At 34.4% G+C, this 24,711-nt stretch overlaps 1 protein-coding gene and 1 pseudogene across 2 annotated transcripts in view; one reads left to right on the plus strand and one right to left on the minus strand.

The window, feature by feature from the left end:
• USH2A (usherin) overlaps positions 1-24,711 on the plus strand; it is a 777,454-nt gene that overhangs the window by 105,892 nt on the left and 646,851 nt on the right. Inside the window, 1 exon segment of the mRNA XM_079107116.1 lies at positions 50-143. Within this exon segment, the coding sequence (XP_078963242.1) occupies positions 50-143 (94 nt within the window).
• Positions 3,933-6,640, minus strand: LOC306641787 (synaptobrevin homolog YKT6-like; annotated as a pseudogene). The gene has a single exon. The product of its transcript is annotated as a synaptobrevin homolog YKT6-like (transcript).

Here is a 24,711-nt window from a genome sequence, read left to right on the forward strand (position 1 = left end):
TATTTGTGTTGACTTAGTATTTCTAAGGCATTGGTGATGATGTTCACAGGTGTCAGTGCCATGGTCATGCTAGTAACTGTGACACCACAAGCCAGCCCTATAGCTGCCTCTGCTCTCGGGAAAGCTTCACTGAAGGACTTCACGTGAGTTTATTTTATGCATGGCAATCTAAACAAAAAAACCTCATAGGAATTGTGTAAATATATATTTAATTTTGATTTAATTTCTAGGTGTCTGTAAAAATAAGTTGATATGAACCCAAAATGTCAATTACTCAAGATAAAGTTTTTATATAGAAAAAAAAAGTTATCAATAAGGTCGAAAATTTTTAAAATGAAGAGGAATTGCAAATGAAGCAAAACCCTAAGGGTTTCTTTTCCTTTAATTTTCTTTCTTGGTTTCATCATCATTATTATATTTTTTTTCAAATATTTGAATAGTCTAATGCTAAACAACAAAAAATGGTTTGATTTCTACTTCTAAAAGATATTAGCATAAAAGTATCTATAAAAAGAAGAATCTTTAGAAGCAGGCCATCTTTGTATTGTGGAGACAATCAAGATTAATTCATTACTGATAGGAAGAGTTTTATGTAATTAACATGATGTATATAGTAAACTGACTTAGGTGCAATGTTACCTTAGTTTGTCTTTGATGGTCAGGGGACATTTCATAGTTGAGGTGGAAATTTATTTGTGTCATTTGGAATAACAGGTAAGTGCAAAAAATTAAAATTTGAGAGAGATTAGTTGGTAGAACTGTCTAACATTGACATCACAATAGCCAACATGAGAGGATACAGTAGCAGTAACAATCATACCAATAGTATACCAAAGTAGAGAGTATAGAGAAAATGGTATTTCAGGCAATTGTCTGGCAATTTCCAAGAAAATGAAGGTAGACACCTACTTCATGTACTTCACAAAAATTAATATGGCGTAACCACTGAAATGCAACAATCACTGTAAATTATTATTGTAAAGAAGAATATTTTAAAATTTAAAGTGAAAATTCTTTATAAGCTAAACAAATGAAATTCAAGGAGAAACAGAGATAACTGGAGCCACAAAGAAAATTAATGTATTGACATGTCAGTATCTAAAATTCTGAACAGTGCAAGGATTAACATGACTACAGTGTAGTGACAAGTGATGGATTAATTGGAAATAATTACATCATATTAAAAGGTAAAGTCCCTAATACACAAAGAGCACTTAAAAATATTAAGGAAAACATAACAGCCTAATAAAAGAGAGTAAATATATGAATAAGCAATTTAGAAGGGAAGAATTGATAATATTCTATAAACATATAAAAAGTTACCTGACCTCAGTTTTAATCAGGAAAGTGCAAATTATAATAAAATATTGTTTTTAATTTCTCAGATTAGCAAAATGTTTAGATTGATAACATCTAGGACTTGTAACCTTGTATACATCATTAATGGAACTGTCTGTCGATATAATATTTTTGGAGAATAATTTTACAGTATCTATTATAACTAAGGTTTCAAGTACAGTAAACTGCATTATACAATTACTGTCATTGTCATTTCTCTAGTGAGAAGTGTATAAAATAGTTATGTTTGTATCTTTTTTGTTAACATAAATATGGACTCCTTTATTAGTGTGTCTTAGCTTTTCACACGGTATTATTGTCTCACAGACTTGTGTGCAATTCGCAAAATTCTCTACCTTCTACACCTTGCCCTCTGCTTGTGTTTTAGCTAATCAGTTCTTTGTGCAGTTCATCTTGGGATACTAGGAAATATCTTACTTTAAAAAACTCATTAGTCAAAGTTTTGGCAAACTACATTTTTGTCCTCTGAGATTCCTCGTCTGATCTAATTTACTTTTGACTTGGCATTAGTTTGACATAGTTTGATACCAGAACACTGTCTCAAGTACAGACTTCCTCTAGCACATCCCTGATGCTATCCGGCTGCTCAGTTTTGCCTCAGGGACTTTGCTTTGGTTATGGCCTCCTGTCTTTCTATATGCTCAAACCAAAACTTTCATGTTCTATTCTAGATAGCCCTTTGAATTTATTTTCCAGATCACAGCTGTACACTGCTATTTTTTTTTTTTTTTTTTTTAGACATTTAGTCTCCACTGATAGTCAATGGATGTTTTTAAAAGTAGAAACCCTTTTCATTGTTTTGGCTTTCTAATGTCTACTGTCTTTGAAATTGGTTTTATGAGCATATCATGAGAAAAGACCTTTGTAAAAAGACTGGTTTTTAATTAGCTTATATGACTTATTGTACTAATTATATACTATATGGATATCATATATTACAAAAAAGAAAATGAATTTGATTGTTTTTTTATTGAACCGTAACTGTGTTTAAATTTTTTGCCAATTTGATTTGTTCTAGATTTTAAAGTGACATTCTCTATTTCCCAGTGTCTTCTTGTGATGCCTTAAGATGCACACTTTTTCCTTTCCTTGTTTTCAGTGGTTTCCTTCATTAAATTTTTCCTTTCTTCCCAAACCCACCAACAGTCCAAGTACAAAATGCCCTGGAATGAATTTAGTACCTTGAACTGAATGCACCTATTATATGTAAGTTAAGACATTATATGGGCCTATTCTCTCTCATGATAACCCTAGTCAACACTTCCTTATGATAGTTAATTTTTGCTTCTCCTGTTTTATGTCGACTAGTCTGTCTCAACCTGCCTCTCTACCCTTCTTTCTTCCTCTGTACTTCTCTGATGTCCTATCCCATTTTCCCCTTTAATTGCTCATATTGAAGTGCTTCATATTTTATGATTCTTGGGTGATTTCATGTTTTTCCTTTAAAATTGAGGCATTAAATGAATCAGGTTCATGATTGGTTTCAGAAGTCCAGTTGGAATTTTCAGATTTGGATTCAGGAGGTGACTGTTGGATTATGAACTAGTTAACTAATTGACTGTAATTTAGACTGAGAATATATCTTAATGCTTCTTATTTAGACAGTAAGCATATTTTGAAAAAACAAACAAAAAAGTAGACTTTTATTATTTCCCTCCTCAACATGTTTTGATCATTCATGAATTTAAGCATAAATACAGAAGCAACAAACAATTTACCTAGCAAATTTTGGCAAATGTATGTGAAGGAGAAAGTCAATAGACTATTAAGGTGAGTAATTTCTAAGTCCTATGATATTTTCAGCTATGTGTTAAAAAATGAGAAATGCTTTTATAAAAGAATTTGTAAGCATGATGTTCTCATTTTGTTATGTTCAACATATTTTAATATTCATGGGGACTTCTGTATCTGAGAAAATTTGTCTCACAGTCATCTGAAAATATACTTAAGTGCTTTTTATGTTGTTCTACTATTTTAGATAATACATTTTAATAAAAGTCATTCATTTCCTACTGGAAACCATGTTCTTTTTAAAGACCTGGATAAAATCCAAAAAGAATGTCTTCAATTCACAGTGTTATGCCAACCATTAATAATATTACTCAATAAACATGGCTTTTATGAATTATATTACAGCCATTTGGCAAACAAAAGAAAATGTAAGCCTTGAGAATATGCCAGTCCTTGGCAGTTGTCTTTTCTGTGTTTTTAGGGGAAGTAAAAATGAATGAACCAGAGAGAAAGGAATAGAATGGTGAATTCAAGACCAAGTTGTCATTCTAGGTCATTTTCTTAATGAAACATTCTTCAATTGTTTAAAAAGTTGATGTCACAGATATGTGACTCCAGTGTGGAAACAATGCTTGTACTGTTTTTTTACCGTAAGAATTTTCACTTTCAGATTGTTTTGGCTTCTATTCATCAGAACATAGTCCAACACTGTGTCTGTTTCTTCCCACGTCAACAGCTGATTGACTCAGGGTGTCAGTTACCTACTCTAAAAGTATCATGCTCTGTTTGCTACCACATTCACCAGTTGATAGACTTTATTTATTTATTTATTTATTTTTGAATTTCAAAAGACAACTTTATCTAGACAGGAACCTCTCAAACAGAACACAGAGAAGTTAGGCAGTAGTTATTAAAATACACTCTTGCCGAATGATTTAACATTAGAACACAACAGAGAGCAGGGAAATGTGGGATAAGCCATCCATCCATCCAAGAGTCTGAGTCACTCACCCACTGTTACCCTGCTGAAAGGTAGCCCCATGTGGGTGACAGTCTCCCCTCCTTTCCCCAATCTCACACCTCTGCCGCCTACCCACACTCCTTCCTAGCATCCTTCAGAGCAGGAAGGGGAAAGAGGCACCATCCTATTTCTTCTCTTTTGGGGTCCAGGCCCACTTCACTCCACTTCAGGTACCAGGAAGCAGGCTAGGTCTATGTCTTCCAGGGGCCACTGGACTGAGGATGTCTATGGCAGTAGGAAAAGGATATAGGCAGGCCACTCCAGGGGAGACCAAAGCCCTTTGGCCAACAGTGCCCAGAGAAAAAGGGCTGTAGCTGGTAAACCAAACAGGGGATAGGGATCTCAAAACACACAGCAGACCCCACCCTGCCACCCAACCTCCACCCACATGCAGGCTCCCAGAGCAGCAGGGCACTCATAGTAAGGCTCCTGAGGATGAGATGACACTGGTTCAATACTTGTAGATGATATCATCCCAGTAAGGGCTTCTGTCAGGACAGGAACCCATAGTGTACTTTGAGCAGGCATCTTGAGCACGGTGGGGCATGAAGAGGCAGTTTCATACCTAGCACATCCTAGGACCACCCCTGGACTATTCCAGCCTGGTTCCAGGGCTGGACCTCAAGGCCAAGGTGGCTCCTGCTAAAGGCAGACACCAGTTCAGACCAATCCTGTAGCTGCCTGTGACCAGGAGGGGGCTCACAGGTCAGTATAATTCCCACCACAGGAAGTTCAGGTGGGTGCTGGGAGGCATCAGGCTGTTGGCACCTCCTCCTGGTATCCACAGGAAAGGCTTGTTTAGGCGTGCAGGCCCCAGGCAGTTGCCAAGACAGTCTTGTAGTGAAGAGGCAAATAAAAACCAGTTTTGAAAGCACCCACTGCTTTGATCCTAATGTTCAAAGTCAAATTCCAAGTCAAGGCAGGTATGCCTCCATGTTGAGCAGCTGAGGGCACCAGTGTCTGGATCTTCGCCAAAATGGGCTCTACCAGCTGACCATGCTAACACCAGGAGAAGAGTCCCCTTTCCTAGCCTAATCTTCAGCCTGCTAGATGGAAGAACCACAATCTTCATATACTGCCTATCTCAGGCCCTTCCAGACATCTCCCAAAAGTTACATTTAGCGTACTGGGTAAAAGACGTTTAGATGGGTCCTGCCCTTGGTGGAAGCCAATCCTCGCAGAAAGACAAGCTGAACAACGGGCTCATAAATTTGTGAGACTTAGCAACCACTGCCCCCTCACAGGCTTTGGGCCTGAATTGCTGGCCTACCACCTGGTGCTGGCCACTGTGGTAGGGCAGATTCACCCCAATCCCCATGGTGCCCAAGGAGAGGATTTCCCCAAGTGTTCAACTTCTGCCCACCCCAGCCCTATCACCAGGGACCCCTCCCCCACCCCGCTTATTGAAGAGTTAATATCATTAATGCAAAAATGAAATCCAGAGGCATACTGAGGATCAATAAAGAGCTGGCTTTGAATTCCCTCCCACAGAGCCTTCTGGGGTTAGCTGAAAATGAGCCCTTCAGCATCTATGGGAGACACTCAGAGTTTATGGTTTCATTTTCCCAAAAATACACCTTTGGGGGCCTCAAACTCTTTCTAAAAATCACAACCAGACATACGAACTTGAATGTTCCCCACCCTTCCACCATCCCTTGTTTCTTCTGGGAAACTCCAAAATAAAAATGGCCAGTCTGGACAGCTCCAGGTCCTCTTCTTGGACATCTCTTCTTCCTCGGGACTGCAGTTCTGATGTGAGTGACGGTGACGATCCAGCGCCGGCCTCCATGGGCTGCATCACATGATTGCACAGCATGCATTTTGTTTCCGGGCAGTTTTATAGAAGGCTTTGGACTGTGTTCCCAGTACTTCTGATTTGGACACCAAGTCATCAAGCTTCTCGCCTCGTTCTAACAAAGACTCCATGGTATTATGCAGAATGATTTTGGTCTCATCTAGTTCGGCCTGTACTTTACACATCGGATCAGCTTCTCGGGGGTTCTAGTATCTACTAAGGTGACCATCCAGGGCTGTGTACTGGATTGTAGCAGGGGATCCTACTGGCCAAGTTATACTGTCAACCTGCTTGGAGAATTCATCTAGTACCTTCTCCAGCAAGGTAAAGGCCACCCGGGATGGGTATTCACTGTCAGCAATGACGACACCTGCAAGATTGTCATTCCGGACATAGACATGGCACAGATATTCTTGTTCTTTGACAGAAGCTCTGCTGCCTTTCGCTGAGCGCTCCACAATTAGTTGACTTGTGAAGGTCATGAATTCCTGAACACTGGACCTCTGGAAGAAACTGAAAGAAGACACGTCGTAAGCGGCTTTGAGCAGTATTGCTTTGGGCTCACTTTTGTAGAGGACACTGAGGCTGTACAGCTTCATGGCGGCAGGACCTCGGGCGGCCTACCGGCCTGGCCACGGGACCCACTCGCAGGCAGCAGCGCGGCCGCCGCCCGTTGGCACCGCCGCCGCCGCCGCCGCCGCCGCCGCCTGACGGCGTCCCAGCAGCAGGCTGCTGACGGGGCCACGCCCGATAGACTTTATATCACACTTAAGTTAACCATCTGTCCTTCTGTCACTTTTTTAGCTTGGGAGATTGATAAATCAAAACTTACTGATAGATTGAGAAACTAAAAGACTACATGATTAATTATTCTTAATATAGCAAGATCAGCTCCCTATTGTTATAGCTCTACCCATTGCTAACTTGTGTGTTTTATCCCTTCATAAAAATAGGAACTAATAGAGGAAAGAAAACACAAGAACATCTATTAACAAAGACCCTGCAAATTCTAAAATGAACTTAGAGCTAAACATTATTTTCTTAGTTATTTCATTACATTTTGGGTTTGGGATACTAAGAATTGAACTCAGGGGCACTGGACAACTGAGCCATAGCCCCAGCCCTATATTGTATTTTTTATTTAAAGATAGGGTCTCACTGAGTTGCTTAGTGCCTTGGCATTGATGAGGCTGACTTTGAACTCTTGTGCCGCTGGGATTACAGGTGTGCACCACCATACCTGGCTCATTACATTTTGTTAGACCTAGAACATACACCTTGGAAGGGCTCAGAAGCTAGCCTCAGTAATATTTACCTAGGAAACCCTAATACATTTTCAGATTATGTTGGCATTTTAAGGCCTTAACTTTAATTTGTGTTATATACTGTAAAAATATAATGTCATATTTCATCAATAGAGAATACTTGTGATATTTCTTCCCAAGAATGACTGAAGCAGTGAATGATTAATTTACTGATCCTATTTTTGGATTGGTCTAGGCAAAACAAATCCAAAAGATTAGATAGTGTTCATTAACTTACAAGCAAAGTTAAATTTCAAAGTAGAATTCATAATTACATGGTATTGAACTTGTGATTCATTAGATACCTCACAAATGAGAGACAAATATTTTTAAATGATTAATTTTATTTTGATACATAATCATTGTTGCTGCACTTTTTTTTTTTTTTTTAGTTTTCCTATTGAGATAATTGTGGATTTATTTGCAGTTACTAGAAATAGTAAAGAGATTCCATGTACACTTAACCCAATTTGGCCCATGGTAACATCTTATAAAACTAGGGATTGTTCTTTTTTAAATGATCTCTCCTGATCCACAGTTTATGTGCCATAATGCATAAAATGTATGCATTTAAATGTGTAGTTTGATGAGTTTTGGCATATGTATACTTTTGTGGAACCACCATATCGATTAGGATGTGGAATGTCACCCTATTCCCAGATGTTCTCTTGAGCTCCTTTGAACTCAGTGCTGTCTACCCTGGACAGCAGAGCTCCCCAATCCCTGGAAACCAACCAGCAATCTTTTATGTCACTACAGATTAGTTTTTTCTGTTCTAAAATTTTATATCCTGAAACTATTCAGTATGTATTCTTTCAGTACACAGGCTTTTAAATCTCATTCCACCCCATCCCTTTAGATCATTTCCTAACTACTTGCATTATTAGCTTTATTGCAATAAAGTATTCTGGTCCACTTGGTCTTAAAGTCAATTATAACTATCCAAGTGTATGTTAAGCTCATAGGAGTGGAATAAAACCTAGGAATTGGAAGGTTGGACTTGCATATTATATGCCAATTTATACGGTGATGTTGCTGTGATATCTTTACACAGATAGCTTCTTACCCTGTTCTCTTTCTTACCCTGTTCTCTTTACCCGTTTTAAGATTTCAAGTGTGGTGGACTGTAGCTTTAAGAGAAATGTGATCAGGTAAAATATGCATCCTTCTGGACTTTCATTTTCCTTTAACATCTCTGTTCACCTTTCATGGGTTCTGGCCAAGAGTGACGCGATGACCAGTGCCTCAGCCAACTAGTGGCACTTCGTTGGCTATTTAGCTATTCTTCCATCATAGTGTGACATCATTACCTGCAAGGGTAGCCAAACCTGCACAGAGCAATTTATTAGTGACCATGAATACTTCTCTTCTCTTATTTTTTGGCTCTAATTTGTGACCCTTTTAGAACATTAATCATGGATTTCATGAATTAACTACAATCAAGCTATCAGTATACATTTTTGTTCATATTATAAATAGCAGAAGCAGCATGAAACATTTTATATAATAAGCTTTTCTCCCATTCAATAATTTGAATGGTGCCAACATCATAATCTATGATGCTTATTATGTAAATGAATATTTCCTGTTATTTCAGAGAATATGTTCCTTTAGAGCCCTGAAGTCCAAAAGTATGAGTCATCATGAATAATTGGCATCATATTTATATTGTATGTCAGTTTTTACCACTACTTATTTTTTCTCTGCTTGCCGAAAGATTTTACTTCAAATGAGTTTCATTTTTGTTTTAATTTTTATGATACTGGTGAATTCCTTTTTTATATAACTAGCATTCAGGCAGTTAATACGCAGAATCTCTTTGATGTACATTTAGTGAGCCAAGGACAGGGATTTAATTTCCTGTCTGACACATGGTGTTATTATTAATCTTTAAAAAACACTTGCACTAGTTCTTTCCCCAAAATAGATTTGTGCATAAATGCATTTAAAATACAAGTTGAAAACATGAAAAAGAAGTTACAAACATTGGGACAAATCAATACTGTCTTACAGAAGACACAAATAGTGATAATAAAATCTAAGTGGTGACATGATTCTTCTGAATTCCAAATAGGACAAGAAACAGAAATACATACATAGGTCCAGCATAATAAATCCAGTGATCACCAAAGTCTAAGATTAGATCCTTAAAGTAGTGAGAGAGAAAAAGACAAATTATGAAACAAGAATTTAAAAGAAACTGGTGATACTATATTTCTCACAGCCATAAAGCCTGAAGATAATTGTGTAGTGTCTTTGAAGTGCAGAGCAAAAAAATCCAATGATTCTATAATAATTGTAGCTAGAGTAACAATTTCAAAACAAAGAATATATTTATTGAAGCAAATACATGTCAATATTATCAAAAGTCAACACCTGCAAAAAGAATTATTAAAGAATACATTTCATAAAAAATATAATATTCCCTGAAGAAAGGCCTGATATGAAAAGAGAATTGTGAGCTAGTAAATCAGCAAATTCGTAGTAACTATAATAAGCATTGTCTAGATTAAATAATAATATTATAAGTGGCAAGGACTATAAAATAGCAAGGTATCATAATATAATCCTTAAAAACAGCATTTAAAGGGAAGAGACAAATCCAGCCTCACCTTCTAGCCATCCTGTCTTGACTGCAAAGAGGTGGGTACTGAGAAGGCTTGTAAAATTTATAGCCCATGGACACAGGATCATTAAAAACTGACACCTAATCAAAAGAATATAGAATATCCCCCCCCTTATGCCTTATTACCACATCACTAAGGGACTACTTAACAGCTCCTTTTACCCACTATACCATGTCTTGCTTTTAAAAAAAAATTACAAGTCATATTAAAAGGCAAACACGGTTTGAAGAGGTAAAGCAAGCATGAGAACCAGATTCAGACATGCAGATTTATTGGAATTATCAGACGAGAAACTTCAAACATCTATGATTTAGTTAAGGGCTTTAATGGGAAAAGTAGACAACATGCCAGAACAGGTGGGTAAAGTAAGCAGGAAGATGAAAATTCTGAGGACCAAAGAAATGCTGGAGATCAAAAACATTATAACAAATGAAAATGCCTTTGATTGTTTCATTGTAGATTGGACCCCACAGAGGAAAGGATCTCTGAGCTTGAGGAAGAACATAGGAACTACCAAAATAGAAAGGCAAATAGAAAAATTATTTTTTGTAAAAAAAGAAGACTATCCAAGAACTGTGGGACAACTAAAAAAAATGTACATATTATAATGGGACTACAAAAGGAGAAGAAATAGTGAAAGGAACAGAAGAGATAGTTGAAACTGTAATGACTGAGAATATCCCCAAGTTAATATCAGATACCAGATCGTGGATTGAAGAACAAGAGAACACCAAGCAGGAAAAATGCCAAAATAGCAATAGTAATAACAACAAACTATGTATAATATGTATTGGTGTATCATATTGAAAGTGCAGAAAATTGAAGATAGAGAAAAAATTCTTAAGAACAATCAGTGGTGATGACTGGGGTAATATCTAACCTATCAAAGAATAAAGATGAGACTTAAACTCTAGTTCTGTTCAGAAAGCATGCAAATGAGAATGAAGTTTAATATATTAGGGATTGAGAGAGGGGGGAAACCTCATCCACCTAGAGTTGTATGACATGCAAAATTATTCTTCAAACTTAAATCATAAATAAATATTTTCCCCTATTAATAACAAAAACTAGGAGAACCTTTGGTCAATAGACTTGTGTTGTAAAATGTTAAAACAAGCTATTCAGAGTGGGAAAATGATATAGGTCAGAAAACCCAGATCTGTATAAGGAAAGGAAGAGAAGGACAGAAATGACATAAGTAACATAACTTTAATTTTTCTTATTAATTGATCTAGTTCAATTAGTTTCTTATTATTTGATCGAGTAACAGTTCAACATAATACTGGCCACAGTGTGTTCAGTGGTGACAGCTTAGACATAAGGAACTTGATTGACAGCAATGATAGAAGTGATAGGAGGCAGGAACTAGAGATACTTTATTATTAGAAGGTACCTGTGCTACCCTTGAAGTGGTAAGAAGTTATTTAAAAGTGGACTTGGATTAGTGGTAAATACATATTACAAGCTGTAGGGAAATCTTTAAAAGAGTTATAAAGGAAAAAAAGTATAATTAATATGCTAAGAAAGGAGATAAAATTACATAAAATGCCCAATTTAAACCACAAAAGGAAAAAAAAAGTTTAAGACAAAAATAAAAACAAAGAACAATGGAAATGAATAAAAAACAATAACTAATATGGTAATATGAATCCAAATATGTCAGTAATTACTTTGAACATCAGTGACCTAAATGCACCAGTTAAATGACAAAGATAGCCACAGTGTATCAAGACATAAAACTCAACTCATTCTATAATGTGAATATTACTCCACTATTAAGAACTAAGATAGTACAAGAACACTCAAGACTAATACCTTTTGTGAACGCAGATGCAAAAATCCTCAAAGAAATAGAAAATCCAATGATGTATTAAAATTACAGTATACCACAACCAAGTAGACTTTATCTCAGGTATGCCAGGTTGGATAAAAATTTCACAATTACCTAATGTAATCTATTACATCAACTGGCTAAAGATAAAAAATCATGATAACTGATAGCTGGGCATAGTGGCACATGCCTATAATCCTAGAGACAGGAGGTAGAGGCAATAGAATTGTGAGTTCAGAGTCAGCCTCAGCAACTTGGCAAGACTTTGTCTCAAAATTTAAAAAAATTAAAAAGGGCCGGGATGTGACTCAGTGGTAAAATGCCCCTGGGTTCAATCCCAGTACCCAAAAAACCCCAAACAACAACAACAAAAAAAAAACCACATGATAGCTTAGATAATTTTCTGCTTTTATAATGATACTTTAGACTGGTTAGTTTATAAAGAAGAGAGATTTATTTTGGTTCTTTGGCTTATAGTTCTAGAAATCCCAGAGCATGGCACTGGTGACCTTGTCCTCTGGTGATGACTTCATCCAACCTCAACTCATGGTAGAAAATAGAAGAGCAAGTGGGTGCATATGAAATACAATGATAGGATAAAGCAGGTTAGGTTAGATATTTCACTATAACCTACACTTACAAGAAGTAATTCATTCCCATGAGAATTAGTCCAGCCTCATGAGAAAGACATTAATCCCTTGTAAAGTCTCTACTTCCTCACACAGCTGCACTGGCTACCAAATTTCAGTGTAAGTTTTGGTAGGGATAAATCACATCCAGACCATAGCACACAGTCATGTCAATAAAAGGAAATAAAATATTTGACAAAATTCAACACCCATTCATGATAAAAACGCTCAGCAATTTAGAAAAAAATAGAAGAACTTCCTCAACTTGACATAGAGTGTGTACAATAACCTAGTGTGAATATCAAGCTTAATGTTGAGAAACTAGAATCTTTTCTGCTCAGATCAGGAACAGTATGTAAATGTTTCCTCTTATCACTTCTTTTCAACAATGAATGAGAAGTCCCAGTTAATACAATAAGACAAGAAAAAAAAAAAAGTCTACATATTTGGAAAGCAGGATTGAAACTGTACTTGTTTGCAAATGAAGTGATTGCCTACATTGAAAATCTGAAAAAAAGTAACCAAAAGAAAGCTCTTGTAATTAATGTAACAGTTTGCAGCATACATGGTTAATATTTTTTAAAAAACTATTGCTTTCCTATATACCATCAATGAACAAGTAGAATTTGAATTTAAAAACATAATATCTTTATATCAGCTCTTAATGAAAATATTCATATATAAATATTATAAAATATGCATTTATATAAGAAAAAAACTACAAAATCATTCCTGATGATAGAAATCAAAGAATTGATGGAGAGAGATTTTATATTCGTAAATAGGAAAATTCAGTATTGTCAAGATGCAAATTTATGTTGACCTATAGAGTCAATGTAATCTTAACAAAAATTGCAAGGAATTATTTTGAGGATATCAACAAGTTGATTCTAAAGTTTATTCAGAAAGGGAAAAATCCAGAAGCCAATGCAACATTGAAGAAGAACAACCCAGCTTCAATATTATTGTAAGGTTACAGTTATCAAGACATTGTTCTATCAGCAAGAGAGCAGGCAAACAGACGAGTGCAACAAAATAGAGAGCCCAAGAAGAAACCCACATAAAGATAGTCAACTGGTCTTAGACAAAGGAGCCAAGGTAGTACAGTGAAGAATAAGCAATATTCTCAACCAGTGATGATGGAAGAACTGGGCATCCCATGCAAAAATAAATTATACCCCACAATAATTAACTCAATGTATCATGCACCTAAATGTAAAATAAAAATCTATACCATTCTGAGAAGACAACAAGAAGAAAAACCAATGACCTTAGTAATAATGACCTTTCAGATACAGAAAACAAGGATGATTTGTGAAAGAAATCAGTAAAAACCTGAACTTCACTGAAATTTAAAACTTTCAGAGTCAAGGCTATACATAGCTCAGTGGTAAAGTGCTTGCCTAGCGTGCATAATGCCCTGGGTTCATCCCTACTACCACCACCACCACCACCACTACTACCACATATGCTAAAAAGTAAAAAAAAAGCCAAAAAACACCTTTTGCTCTATAAAAGACAGTATCAAGAGAGTGAGAAGATAAGTCTTATAATAGTGGAAAATACTTCCAAAAGATATGTCTAATAAATGACTGTCATCCAAAATAACCAAGGAACTCTTAAAAGTCAGATATAAGAAAAGAAACAAGTTAATTAAAAAATAGTCAAAAGATTTGAACACACTCTTCACCAAATAAAATGTGCAGATTACAAGTATATGAAAAAATGCTCAATATCATATGTCATCAAGGAATTACATTTTAAAACAAGATATCATTATAATAGGTATAATATACCTAATATATTAGATATAATATACCTAATCTCAAATAGAGATACCAAATACTGAGGAGGGTGTGGAGCTCAAGAAACTCTAATTCATTGCTGATAATAATACAAAATGGTAGGAGTCACTTTGGAAGGCAATTTGACACTATCTGGTAAAACTAAACATACTGTTACCCTATGATCTAGCAATTGTGCTCACTGATATCTACTCAACTGAGTTCAAAATTTCTGTTGAAACAAAAAAGAACACACTGCTATTTACAGAAACTTTATTCAAAATTGCTAGAACGTGGAAGAAACTAAGTTTTGCTTTATTGGGCAAGTGGATAAATTATGGTACATGCATATAATGAATTAATCAGTACTAAAATGAAATGATTTACCAAACTATGAAAAGATAGGAAACTTAAATGCATAGTATTCATTGAAAAAGCCCTGAAAAGACTGCAAACTTTGAGAGTCCCATTTTCTGACATCCCCTGGAAAAAGAAAAACTATGGAGATGTAAAGAGACCAATGGTTGCAAGGGATCAAGGAAGAGAGAGGGATGAATAGAAATTTCATCAGAATTCTCCAACAGAGACTTTGTAGGGTAGTGAAATCTTTCTAATACTATAATGTTGAGCACATGTGATTATACATTTATCAAAACCCATTGAGCATACAATACCAAGAGTAACCCTTAACATAAACTATAAACTTTGGAAGGATAATGATGTGCCAATGTGAGTTCATCCCTTGTAATAAATATAACACTCTGTTGGAGGATGTTGATGGTGGAGAGGCTGAACACCTGTAGGGGACCGAGATGACCATACTTTCCAATATTGCTGTGGAAAACTGATCTAAAATTAGAGTCTATTAGAAAGCATAGCATTTAAGAGAAAGGTTGCATTTTGAGACCAAAGTTTCTTGAATTATTTAGGAAGAGGGAATGATTTCAAACTTTGAATGAAGTGGAAGTTTCATTCTAAAAAATACACTCTAAAGGAAGATATGTAATATTTAACATCCCAAATCATAGAAGATGAACAGAAGCAAAAACATCCTTGTTCTGAACTAGGGCCAAAATGGAGAAGGAAAAGAAAAAAAGAAAGAGACCCAGAATAGCTAAAGCAATCCTTAGCAGGAAGAGTGAAGCAGGGGGATATCACAATACCAGAACTTCAACTATACTACAGAGAAATTGTAACAATAAAGGCATGGTATTGGAACCAAAATAGACAGGTAGATCAATGGTACAGAATAGAGGACACAGAGACAAATCCAAATAAATACAGTTTTCTCATATTAGACAAAGGGGCCAATTATATACAATGGAGAAAGGTTAGCCTGTTCAACAAATGGTACTGGAAAAACTGGAAATCCATATGCAACAGAATGAAACTAAACCCATATCTCTCACCCTGCACAAAAATCAACTCGAAATGGATGAAGGACCTTGGAATCAGAACAGATACCCTGCATCTTATAGAAGAAAAAGTAGGTCCAAATCTTCAACATGTCAGCTTAGGATCAGACTTCCTGAACATGATTCCCATAGCACAAGAAATAAAAGCAAGAATCAACAACTGGGATTGATTCAAACTAAAAAGCTTTCTCTCAGCAAAGGAAACTATCAGCAATGTGAAGAGAGAGCCTACGGAGTGGGAGAAAATCTTTTCCACTCATACTTCAGATAGAGCACTAAGTTCCAGAATATATAAAGAACTCAAAAAAAACTACACCAAGAACACAAATAACCCAATCAACAAATGGGCTAAGGAAATGAACAGACACTTCACAGAAGAAGATGTACAAGCAATCAACAGATATATGAAAAAATGTTCAACATCTCTAGTAATAAGAGAAATGCAAATCAAAACTACCCTAAGATTCCATCTCATCCAATTAGAATGGCGATTATCAAGATACAAGCAACAATAGGTTGGTGAAGATGTGTGGGAAAAGGTACACTCATACATTGCTAGTGGGGTTGCAAATTAGTGCAGCCACTTTAGAAAGCAGTGTGGAGATTCCTCAGAAGCCTTGGAATGGACCTACCATTTGACCCAGCTATCCCACTCCTCGGCCTATACCCAAAGGACTTAAAATCAGCATACTACAGAGATACAGCCACATCAATGTTCATTGCTGCTCAGTTCACCATAGCCAGATTATGGAACCAACCTAGATGCCCTTCAATTGATGAATGGATAAAGAAACTGTGGCATATATATATATATATATATATATATATATATATATATATATATATACAATGGAATATTACTCTGCCATGAAGAATGATAAAATTATGGCATTTGCAGGCAAATGGATGAAATTGGAGAATATCATGCTAAATGAGATAAGCTAATCTCAAAAAACTAAAGGACAAATGATCTCGCTGATAAGCAGATGAGGACATACAATGGGGGGTGGGAGGGGTTAGCGTTAGGATTAGGGTTAGGTTTAGGGTTAGGGATAAGGAGGGTGGTAAGAATGGAGGAAGGAAGGACTATATAGAGGGAAAAGGGGGAAGGGAAAAATAACAGTATGAATCAAACAACATTACCCTATGTAAATTTATGATTACACAAATGGTATGCCTTTACTCCATGTACAAATAGAGAAACAACTTGTATCCCATTTGTTTACAATAAAGAAAACAGTTATTAAAATGTTCTAACTATAAAAAAAAACCATATATCCAAAATTATTACTACAGAGCTATATATACCCCCATGATTACAACAGCACAATTCATAATAGCCAAACCATGGAACCAGCCTAGGTTTTAGTCAACAGATGAATGGATAAGGAAAAATGTAAATATGCAAAAGGAGTTTTATTTAGCCATAAAAGAATAAAATTAAGTCATTTGCAGGAAAACAGATGGAACTGTAGAGCATCATGTTAAGTGAAATAAGCCAGACTCAGGAAGTCAGGAGTCATATGTTTTCTCTCTTAAGAGGAAGCTAGGAAGAAAAAGAGATTTTTAAAAAAACCACATATAAACAGAAGGGGACACAGTAGGGTACAGGAAGGAGACTCAAAGGAGGGAATTTCTGGAGATTGAAATTGACCAAATAATGCTATATGCACATATGGATGTGCCATAATGGAACACACTATTCTGTTTAATTATTATGTACTAGTAAAAATTTGTCAGAAAAGAATGTAATTGTTAGACTGAAAGAGAAAACAGAAATCATCTTCAAAATGATAATGTCTGAACAAGGCCTGAATTAGGGCAAGGGAATACCTTAGGCACAAACAAACAACAACAAAAAAAATACTAATCTAAATAAATAGTATTTTAATGAAATATTATTAAAAGTCAAATTGATAGAAAGATCTATGATAGAAATAACATAATTTAAAAGATAGGCTACTGTTATTTGTTTTATGACCCTACGTTATTTTGTAGTAATAGCCCAAGGTTCTTGCCTACCAGTGTTGCAAGGCTTTGTCCCTGATCATATAAAGAAACAGAATGAACAAGACGGGACATTATATATAGTTATGTTTTTTGTATTTTCCATTTATTTCCAAATAGAATTTTATTAGCATGGAAACATAGAATGTTATAACATTTTCCATGTATTTCCAAATATGGGGGATAGTTCGTAAATGCAGAACACATTTCTTAATCCTAATCCTCTGCTATGTCGTAGCACGTTACTTAGGCCGAGTGTGAAACAAATCCAAAATACAGGCACATATAAAGTTTGGAAATTTAAGAAAGTTGGCCTAAACCAGATAAATGTTAGGCAACATAGATTTTAAATAAAAGTTTTTCTAGGGGACAAAAAGTCTCATATGAAATGTATAATTATAACCTTATATGCATCTCATTACAGTTTCAAAAGTATAAATCAAAATTTGACAGAACTGGAAGGAGTAATTGATGAATTCCCCACCAGAGTAGAGAACTTTATATCTCATTCAGTCACTGACTAAGCAGGCCATCAAAAACTACCTCAGAAAATCTTCAATAATTGAATATTAGACTATTTTGAAGCTTAAGCTAATAGATTTCCATATCTAAGAATGAAAAAAATATATATTTTTATCAAGATCACACAGAAAATTTATGAATATTAATCATGAACTAATCAATAAAGCTGGCCTCAACAAATTATATGTAAAGTGTAATCACACCATATTGTAGGCATTAGTTGTAAGTAAATCAATGTATTGAGTCACCCCACTATTATGCAAACTAGTCAAGAAAAATAGAGGAAAATCCCCAACTAACTTTATGACCCTTTTATTAATCCAGTAAAATTTTATTGAGTACTCATCTGCTAAGCACCCGTTCTACATCTATGAGCAAAATACAGTTCCTCTTGAACTTGCATTCTCTTAGCAAGTTGGTGGGACTGGGGTAGACAACCAAAGAAAATATTAGATATATAGTATGTTAAGGTTTCTTCTGAAGACATTGATCTTTATTTTGAACTTCACAATGGAAATGTGGAAATCAGGAAACAAAATCAAATGGGGTAGCACAAAAAAAAAAAAAAGAAAAAGAAAAAAAAGAAATATATGAACCAGTCTTACTTGAAAGGTTAAGTCTAAAAATCTTAAACTGGTAACAAACTAAATCTAGTAATTCATAAAAATTATATGTAGTAATAAAACTGGATTTCTCCCAGAAATGCTAGTATAATTTAATATTAATGAGTCTGTTAATGTAAGTCATCACACCAACATATGAGGAAAAAAACGTTGATCATTTCATTAGATTCAGAAAAAAATGCAGTTGATAAAATATAATTCTAATCAGTATAAATATTTTCAGAACACAATGGATTGAATACTTCCTTGATGTGACAAAGTATATCTTCAAGTTCCTAGTAACAACATTGCATAAAATGGTGCATCTATTGCAGCATTCTCTTTAATCAGGAATAAGAGTGAATGCCTGTGATTTGACTTTGTACTGGAGGTTTTAGCCAGCTCAATAAGATAAGAAAAAGAAATAAAAACTGAAGGAAAGAAACAGAACTACTGATATCTGAAGCCAAGATGATTGAGTTAGAAAATGGAAGAAGAGCAAAATGGAGGAAGGATGGATTGCACAGAGGAAAAAGAGGGGTGGGGGAAGGAAAAATAACAGAATGAGACAAACATCATTACCCTATGTACATGTCTGATTACACAAATGGTGTGACTCTACTTCGTGTACAACCAGAGAAACAATAGTTGTACTCCATTTGTGTACAATGAATCAAAGTAAAAAAAAATTTCATTTGTGAAAAAAGTTCCATTTTCCATTATAAAGCTGCCTAAACAATGTACTATTAAATAAAACACCATATTATGAAATTAAAAAAAAAATGGAAGAAGAAAATCTTCAAATCATTAACTATTAGTTAAGTATGGATGCTTAGATATGGGACATAGAAATCAATAGCCACTAATATACCAATATAACAAGCAGAATATTAAAAAGAGCTACTAATTATAATATCAGAAGAACAATTTACCAAGAGCTGTGCATGGAAAATTCGTTATTAAAAATAATTAAAAGATCTAAATTATTAGAAAATTTACATCATATTTATGTAGTGGAAGATTTAATATCACAAGGATATAAGTTCTCCCTATTCATAATGTTAGTTCAATCAAATTCCTATCAAAATACCAAGATAGTTTTCTTTCTGTAATTTTACAAACTGACTCTAACATAATCATAATTAGAAGAGCAAAAATAATGGGCATAAATTTGAAGAAGATATTGAGGGGAAGCATCTTGTTCTGCCTGATATTTGGTCTCATTTTGAAAATTAAATTAATAAAATATCACTTGAAGGATACACAAAGAAATCACTAATATATGAATAGAGACATTTCAAATCTAGGAAGAAAACAGAGGATGATTTAATACAAGACTGTAGGAAAGTTTATTTTTCATTGGAAAAGTTAGGTTCATAACTGTTTTCTTAAAGAACCCATTCCTAACAAAATATAGATATTAAACTATTTAACATACAACACATCCGTATGACTTCTGAATACATGAAGTGTATATTATAAAGGTAGAAGTTGGTGCATGTGGCTACATTAGAGTTTGAAATTTTTATCATCAGAAGCTATTATTTAAAAAAGGGAAGAAAATAACAGACTAGCATCAAAATTAGCAACAGAACACAGATAAATGACAAAGGTAACTTTTGTTTATTTTTCTTTTTATTTATTTTTATTGTAAACAAATGGGATACATGTTCTTTCTCTGTTTGTACATGGAGTAAAGGCATACCATTTGTGTAATCATAAATTTACAAAGGGTAATGTTGTTTGATTCATTGTTTTTTTTTTCCCTCACCCCCACCCCTCCCACTCCTCTTTTCCCTCTATACGGTCCTTCCTTCCTCCATTCTTGACCCCCTCCCACCCCCCCATTATGTGTCATCATCTGCTTATCAGCAAGATCATTAGTCCTTTGGTTTTTTGAGATTGGCTTATCTCACTTAGCATGATATTCTCCAATTTCATCCATTTGCCTGCAAATGCCATAATTTTATGATTCTTTATGGCTCAGAAATATTCCATTGTATAAATATACCACAGTTTCTTTCCCATTCATCAATTGAAGGACATCTAGGTTGGTTCCACAGTCTGGCTATTGTGAATTGAGCAGCTATGAACATTGATGTGGCTGTATCTCTGTAGTATGCTGATTTTAAGTCCTTCGGGTATAGGCCTAGGAGTGGAATAGCTGGGTCAAATGGTGGTTCCATTCCAAGCTTTCTGAGGAATCTCCACACTGCTTTCCAGAGTGGGCTGCACTAATTTGCAACCCCACCAGCAATGTATGAGTGTACCTTTTTCCCCACATCCTCGCCAACACCTGTTGTTGCTTGTATTCTTGATAATCGCCATTCTAATTGGATGAGATGGAATCTTAGGGTAGTTTTGATTTGCATTTCTCTTATTACTAGAGATGTTGAACATTTTTTCATATATCTGTTGATTGCTTGTACATCTTCTTCTGTGAAGTGTCTGTTCATTTCCTTAGCTCATTTGTAGATTGGATTATTTGTATTCTTGGTGTAGTTTTTTTTGAGTTCTTTATATATTCTGGAACTTAGTGCTCTATCTGAAGTATGAGTGGAAAAGATTTTCTCCCACTCTGTAGGCTCTCTCTTCACATTGCTGATAGTTTCCTTTGCTGAGAGAAAGCTTTTTAGTTTGAATCAATCCCAGTTGTTGATTCTTGCTTTTATTGGTAGATGTTATTGGTAGAGGGGAATGTATAGGACAGTCATTTTTTTTAAAGGTGATAAATGAAAGTGTACAATTGTTTGTTTTTACATTTCATATAAATATGTTTACCTTAAATATTGTAATAATATTTTCCCACTATAATATTATTTACTAATCTATCAGGAATATATCACCTGTGATAAGTATTTTTATACTATGACTAAAGACAGTGTCAGTGACTCTATTCAATACGCGTAACCATTATTAAATTCATTATTACTGTATATGTTTATAATTCTCCTGTGACCATTGATCATTTCTTAGCTTTATTCATGCAACAAATATTTATTAAATGCTTTGTATGTGTAGAACATTATGCTACAGTATAACCATTAAATTTGGATTACAGATGCAAATATTTGAAAATATTAAAGAACCTTCATTTGTGAAATACAAAGTAGATTCTCTGGCAGACACTAATTACTGTAATAAACAGAGATGACTTTAGTGCAAATAAAAATTCTGACTTGGTAACCACTAATTAACAAATAATATAAATATAGACTTTTAAAGTATAAAAGAAAAAATCTAAATGCAGCAATTCTAAAGATTTTTTATTTATTAATAATATTGTACTCTAATACTAGAAAAATTTCCAAAATAAAATAACTTTATATCCAAATGGCAACTCAGATGCCTTTTAAGAAAACTAAATTGAGAGAGTCTTAAAACTTAAAGGACAGCATTCATTCATTATACTTTTAAATTTATGAATTCATGTTTGTATGATACATATTATTTTGAGTAGTTGCATGTAAAGAACCTATTAATATAATGAATTCATTTTTTCTACTTTGAGTTCCTTTGTAGAATAGTGTAGGTTATCCTTTACAAATGTGATCTCTATTCCAGGACATATATTTTGGAATATCAATAAGGTTAAATTATTATGGTCATAAAAATGTGGTTTTCGCTAAGCCATTATTCACAAACTTGAGCAAATCATGAAGTCCTCCTATTGGATTCTTAGGAAACGTAGTGTGTCCATATGTATTTTTTATATTTAGTCTCCAGAACAAGTATATCATTAAAGAGAAAGAAGGAACAAAGAAGGCAAGCAGTCCAAAGGAGAAATCAAGTACCAAATAACATATTCAAGATTAATCAGTAAGACTCCAGGGCCCCTCCTGCAAATGGTTCTGCCTCATTCAGCCTTTAGACAGAGAGATTTGTATTTACCAGGCATATAGTCAAGAACTTGTGCTTAAAAGTACATTGAGATCAGTTACATTAATATATTGGTAAGACTGAAAAAGTATACAATAATTTTGCCTGCAATTTTGCTTTTTCCAAATGTGGATTTTGTTTCACATGTTGTTAAAGTTTATTTTGTTGAGTGATTTTTCAATTCTTCCTTTTACTCTTCCTGTAGAATTACAGATGAGGCATTACTTGGATTAAAAAGTTTCTAACACTAACTATCACATATTACTACATGAAATGTCAGATGGGCCATAGATGTTAAGTATCCATTATTATTGTGATCACCTGTATCTGATCAATATTGTACGATATTATTAGCAGTTATATAGTTTGTGCTTTTAAATTCAGTACCAAGATACAGATAAGTACATAGTCTCTGGATGTATTATAAAAGAATTCCTAGCCAGGGAAAAGATAATTTCTAAGAAAGAAATTAGTCATTGAAGGATAAATGCATCATCATTTCTATCTTCTCAGTGGAAAAATGTAGTAATTGTTTTGGATTTCCTAATTAAAATTACATAATAATTCATAGGTAAAAATCCATAGGTAAAATACTATTACATTTTCCCTTAAACTTTTAATGTTTTGATTTCAATAAATGTTAGTTAAGTTGCTATGTATGGGTAACAGCTATATACTGTGTATTTCAGGAAGCTGTAAGAAAGGATCCTGAATGTTTCAACCTTGAGGAAATGAAAAATGTTAGAAATAACTGTTTAACCAGATTTAAAGATTATATAATGCATGAATATATCAAAACACTACTTGGTACCCCAATAATATGTACAATTTTTATTTTTTTATGTTTCAGTTAAAAATTTTAAAAAGATACAGTCCTGTAACTTTCAAAAGTAAAAAGATTTTATAAGACCATTCACTTTAAAATAATAAACAGAAAATATTTTTTATTTTATATTGTATATATAAATTATTTTATACTTGTTTGTATTTTTATTTTAATTATACAAATTTATGAGAGAGCATGTTATAATCTGATACATGTACACAGTATGTAATTATCAAATAAAGATAGTATTTTCATCTCTCTAATCACTTTTTAAATTTTTGATTAACCCATATTAATAGTACATATGTATAGGTATAATATGATGTTTCAAAGCATATATATATAATGTATAATGATCAAATTAAGATAATGTTTCTATCTACTATTATGTGTTTGGAGACTTTGAGTTCCTCTTTTCTCGTTATTCATAAAATACCAGGTTATAGTGAACTGCAGTCACCCAGCTATTGTGTAGAATGCTAGAACTTAGTACACCTCTCTGTGTTTGGGGTGTTCATTATCCACCCTATCACTATCTTTACCCTTTGCCCTTCTCAGACTCTAATAATCGCTACTGTATATTCTGATTGACTATTTTTTGAACATCTACATGAAAGAGAACATCTGCATCTGATGTACTTCACTTATATCATTAGATAGATCATTTACCATGTGTAATGCTCTGAGACACTTTCTGTCTAGATTCTCTCTGTAGTTAGAAGTTCTATCTTTGCCTTCTCCGCCAAAATCTATCATTTTTAATAAATTAACTTTGTCATTATATAATTAGAAAGTACCTAGGGAAACTTCCATCAGAAAAAAACATTCACATGAGTACCTTGAAGTTTTTAGTTTTATGAAGATGATTTCTCAATATAGGAAGGAAAAGAATTACACTAAAACTGTATCATTTGAATTAAAACTGAACTGCTACATTAAAAAAAAAAAAAAAAAAACGTGGGAGGGGGTAGCCATGATTAGAGCCTAAGGAAAATTACTATTATTACAGAGTTAGCATCTTGTAACTTCTAATGCATGTGATTGGCTTTTACTGATGAGAAAGAAAAAAACCTGTAGACTTTCAGAGGGGACACTTGGGAATGGGTTAACTAATGACCTCTTTTAGTTCACTAAGTAGCAATATGTGGACCTCTAAAAAGGGAGATTTTGCAATCCCTCACATATAAGCAGATTGCTTTCCTTCCCTTCCCACACAGGTGTGGCTACCTATGCATCTCTGACTTTTGTGGCCAGGGGTAGGAAGATTCCATCCTTGGGTTTCTAAGGTTCTTTCAACCTTTTTTGGGGGGTGCTGGGAATTGAACCCAGGTCCTTGTGCATGCAAAGCAAGCACTCTATCAGCTGAGCTATATCCCCAG

This window comes from Sciurus vulgaris (genome assembly GCF_902686455.1).
Source record: "Sciurus vulgaris genome assembly, chromosome: 12".
Taxonomy (NCBI): domain Eukaryota; kingdom Metazoa; phylum Chordata; class Mammalia; order Rodentia; family Sciuridae; genus Sciurus; species Sciurus vulgaris.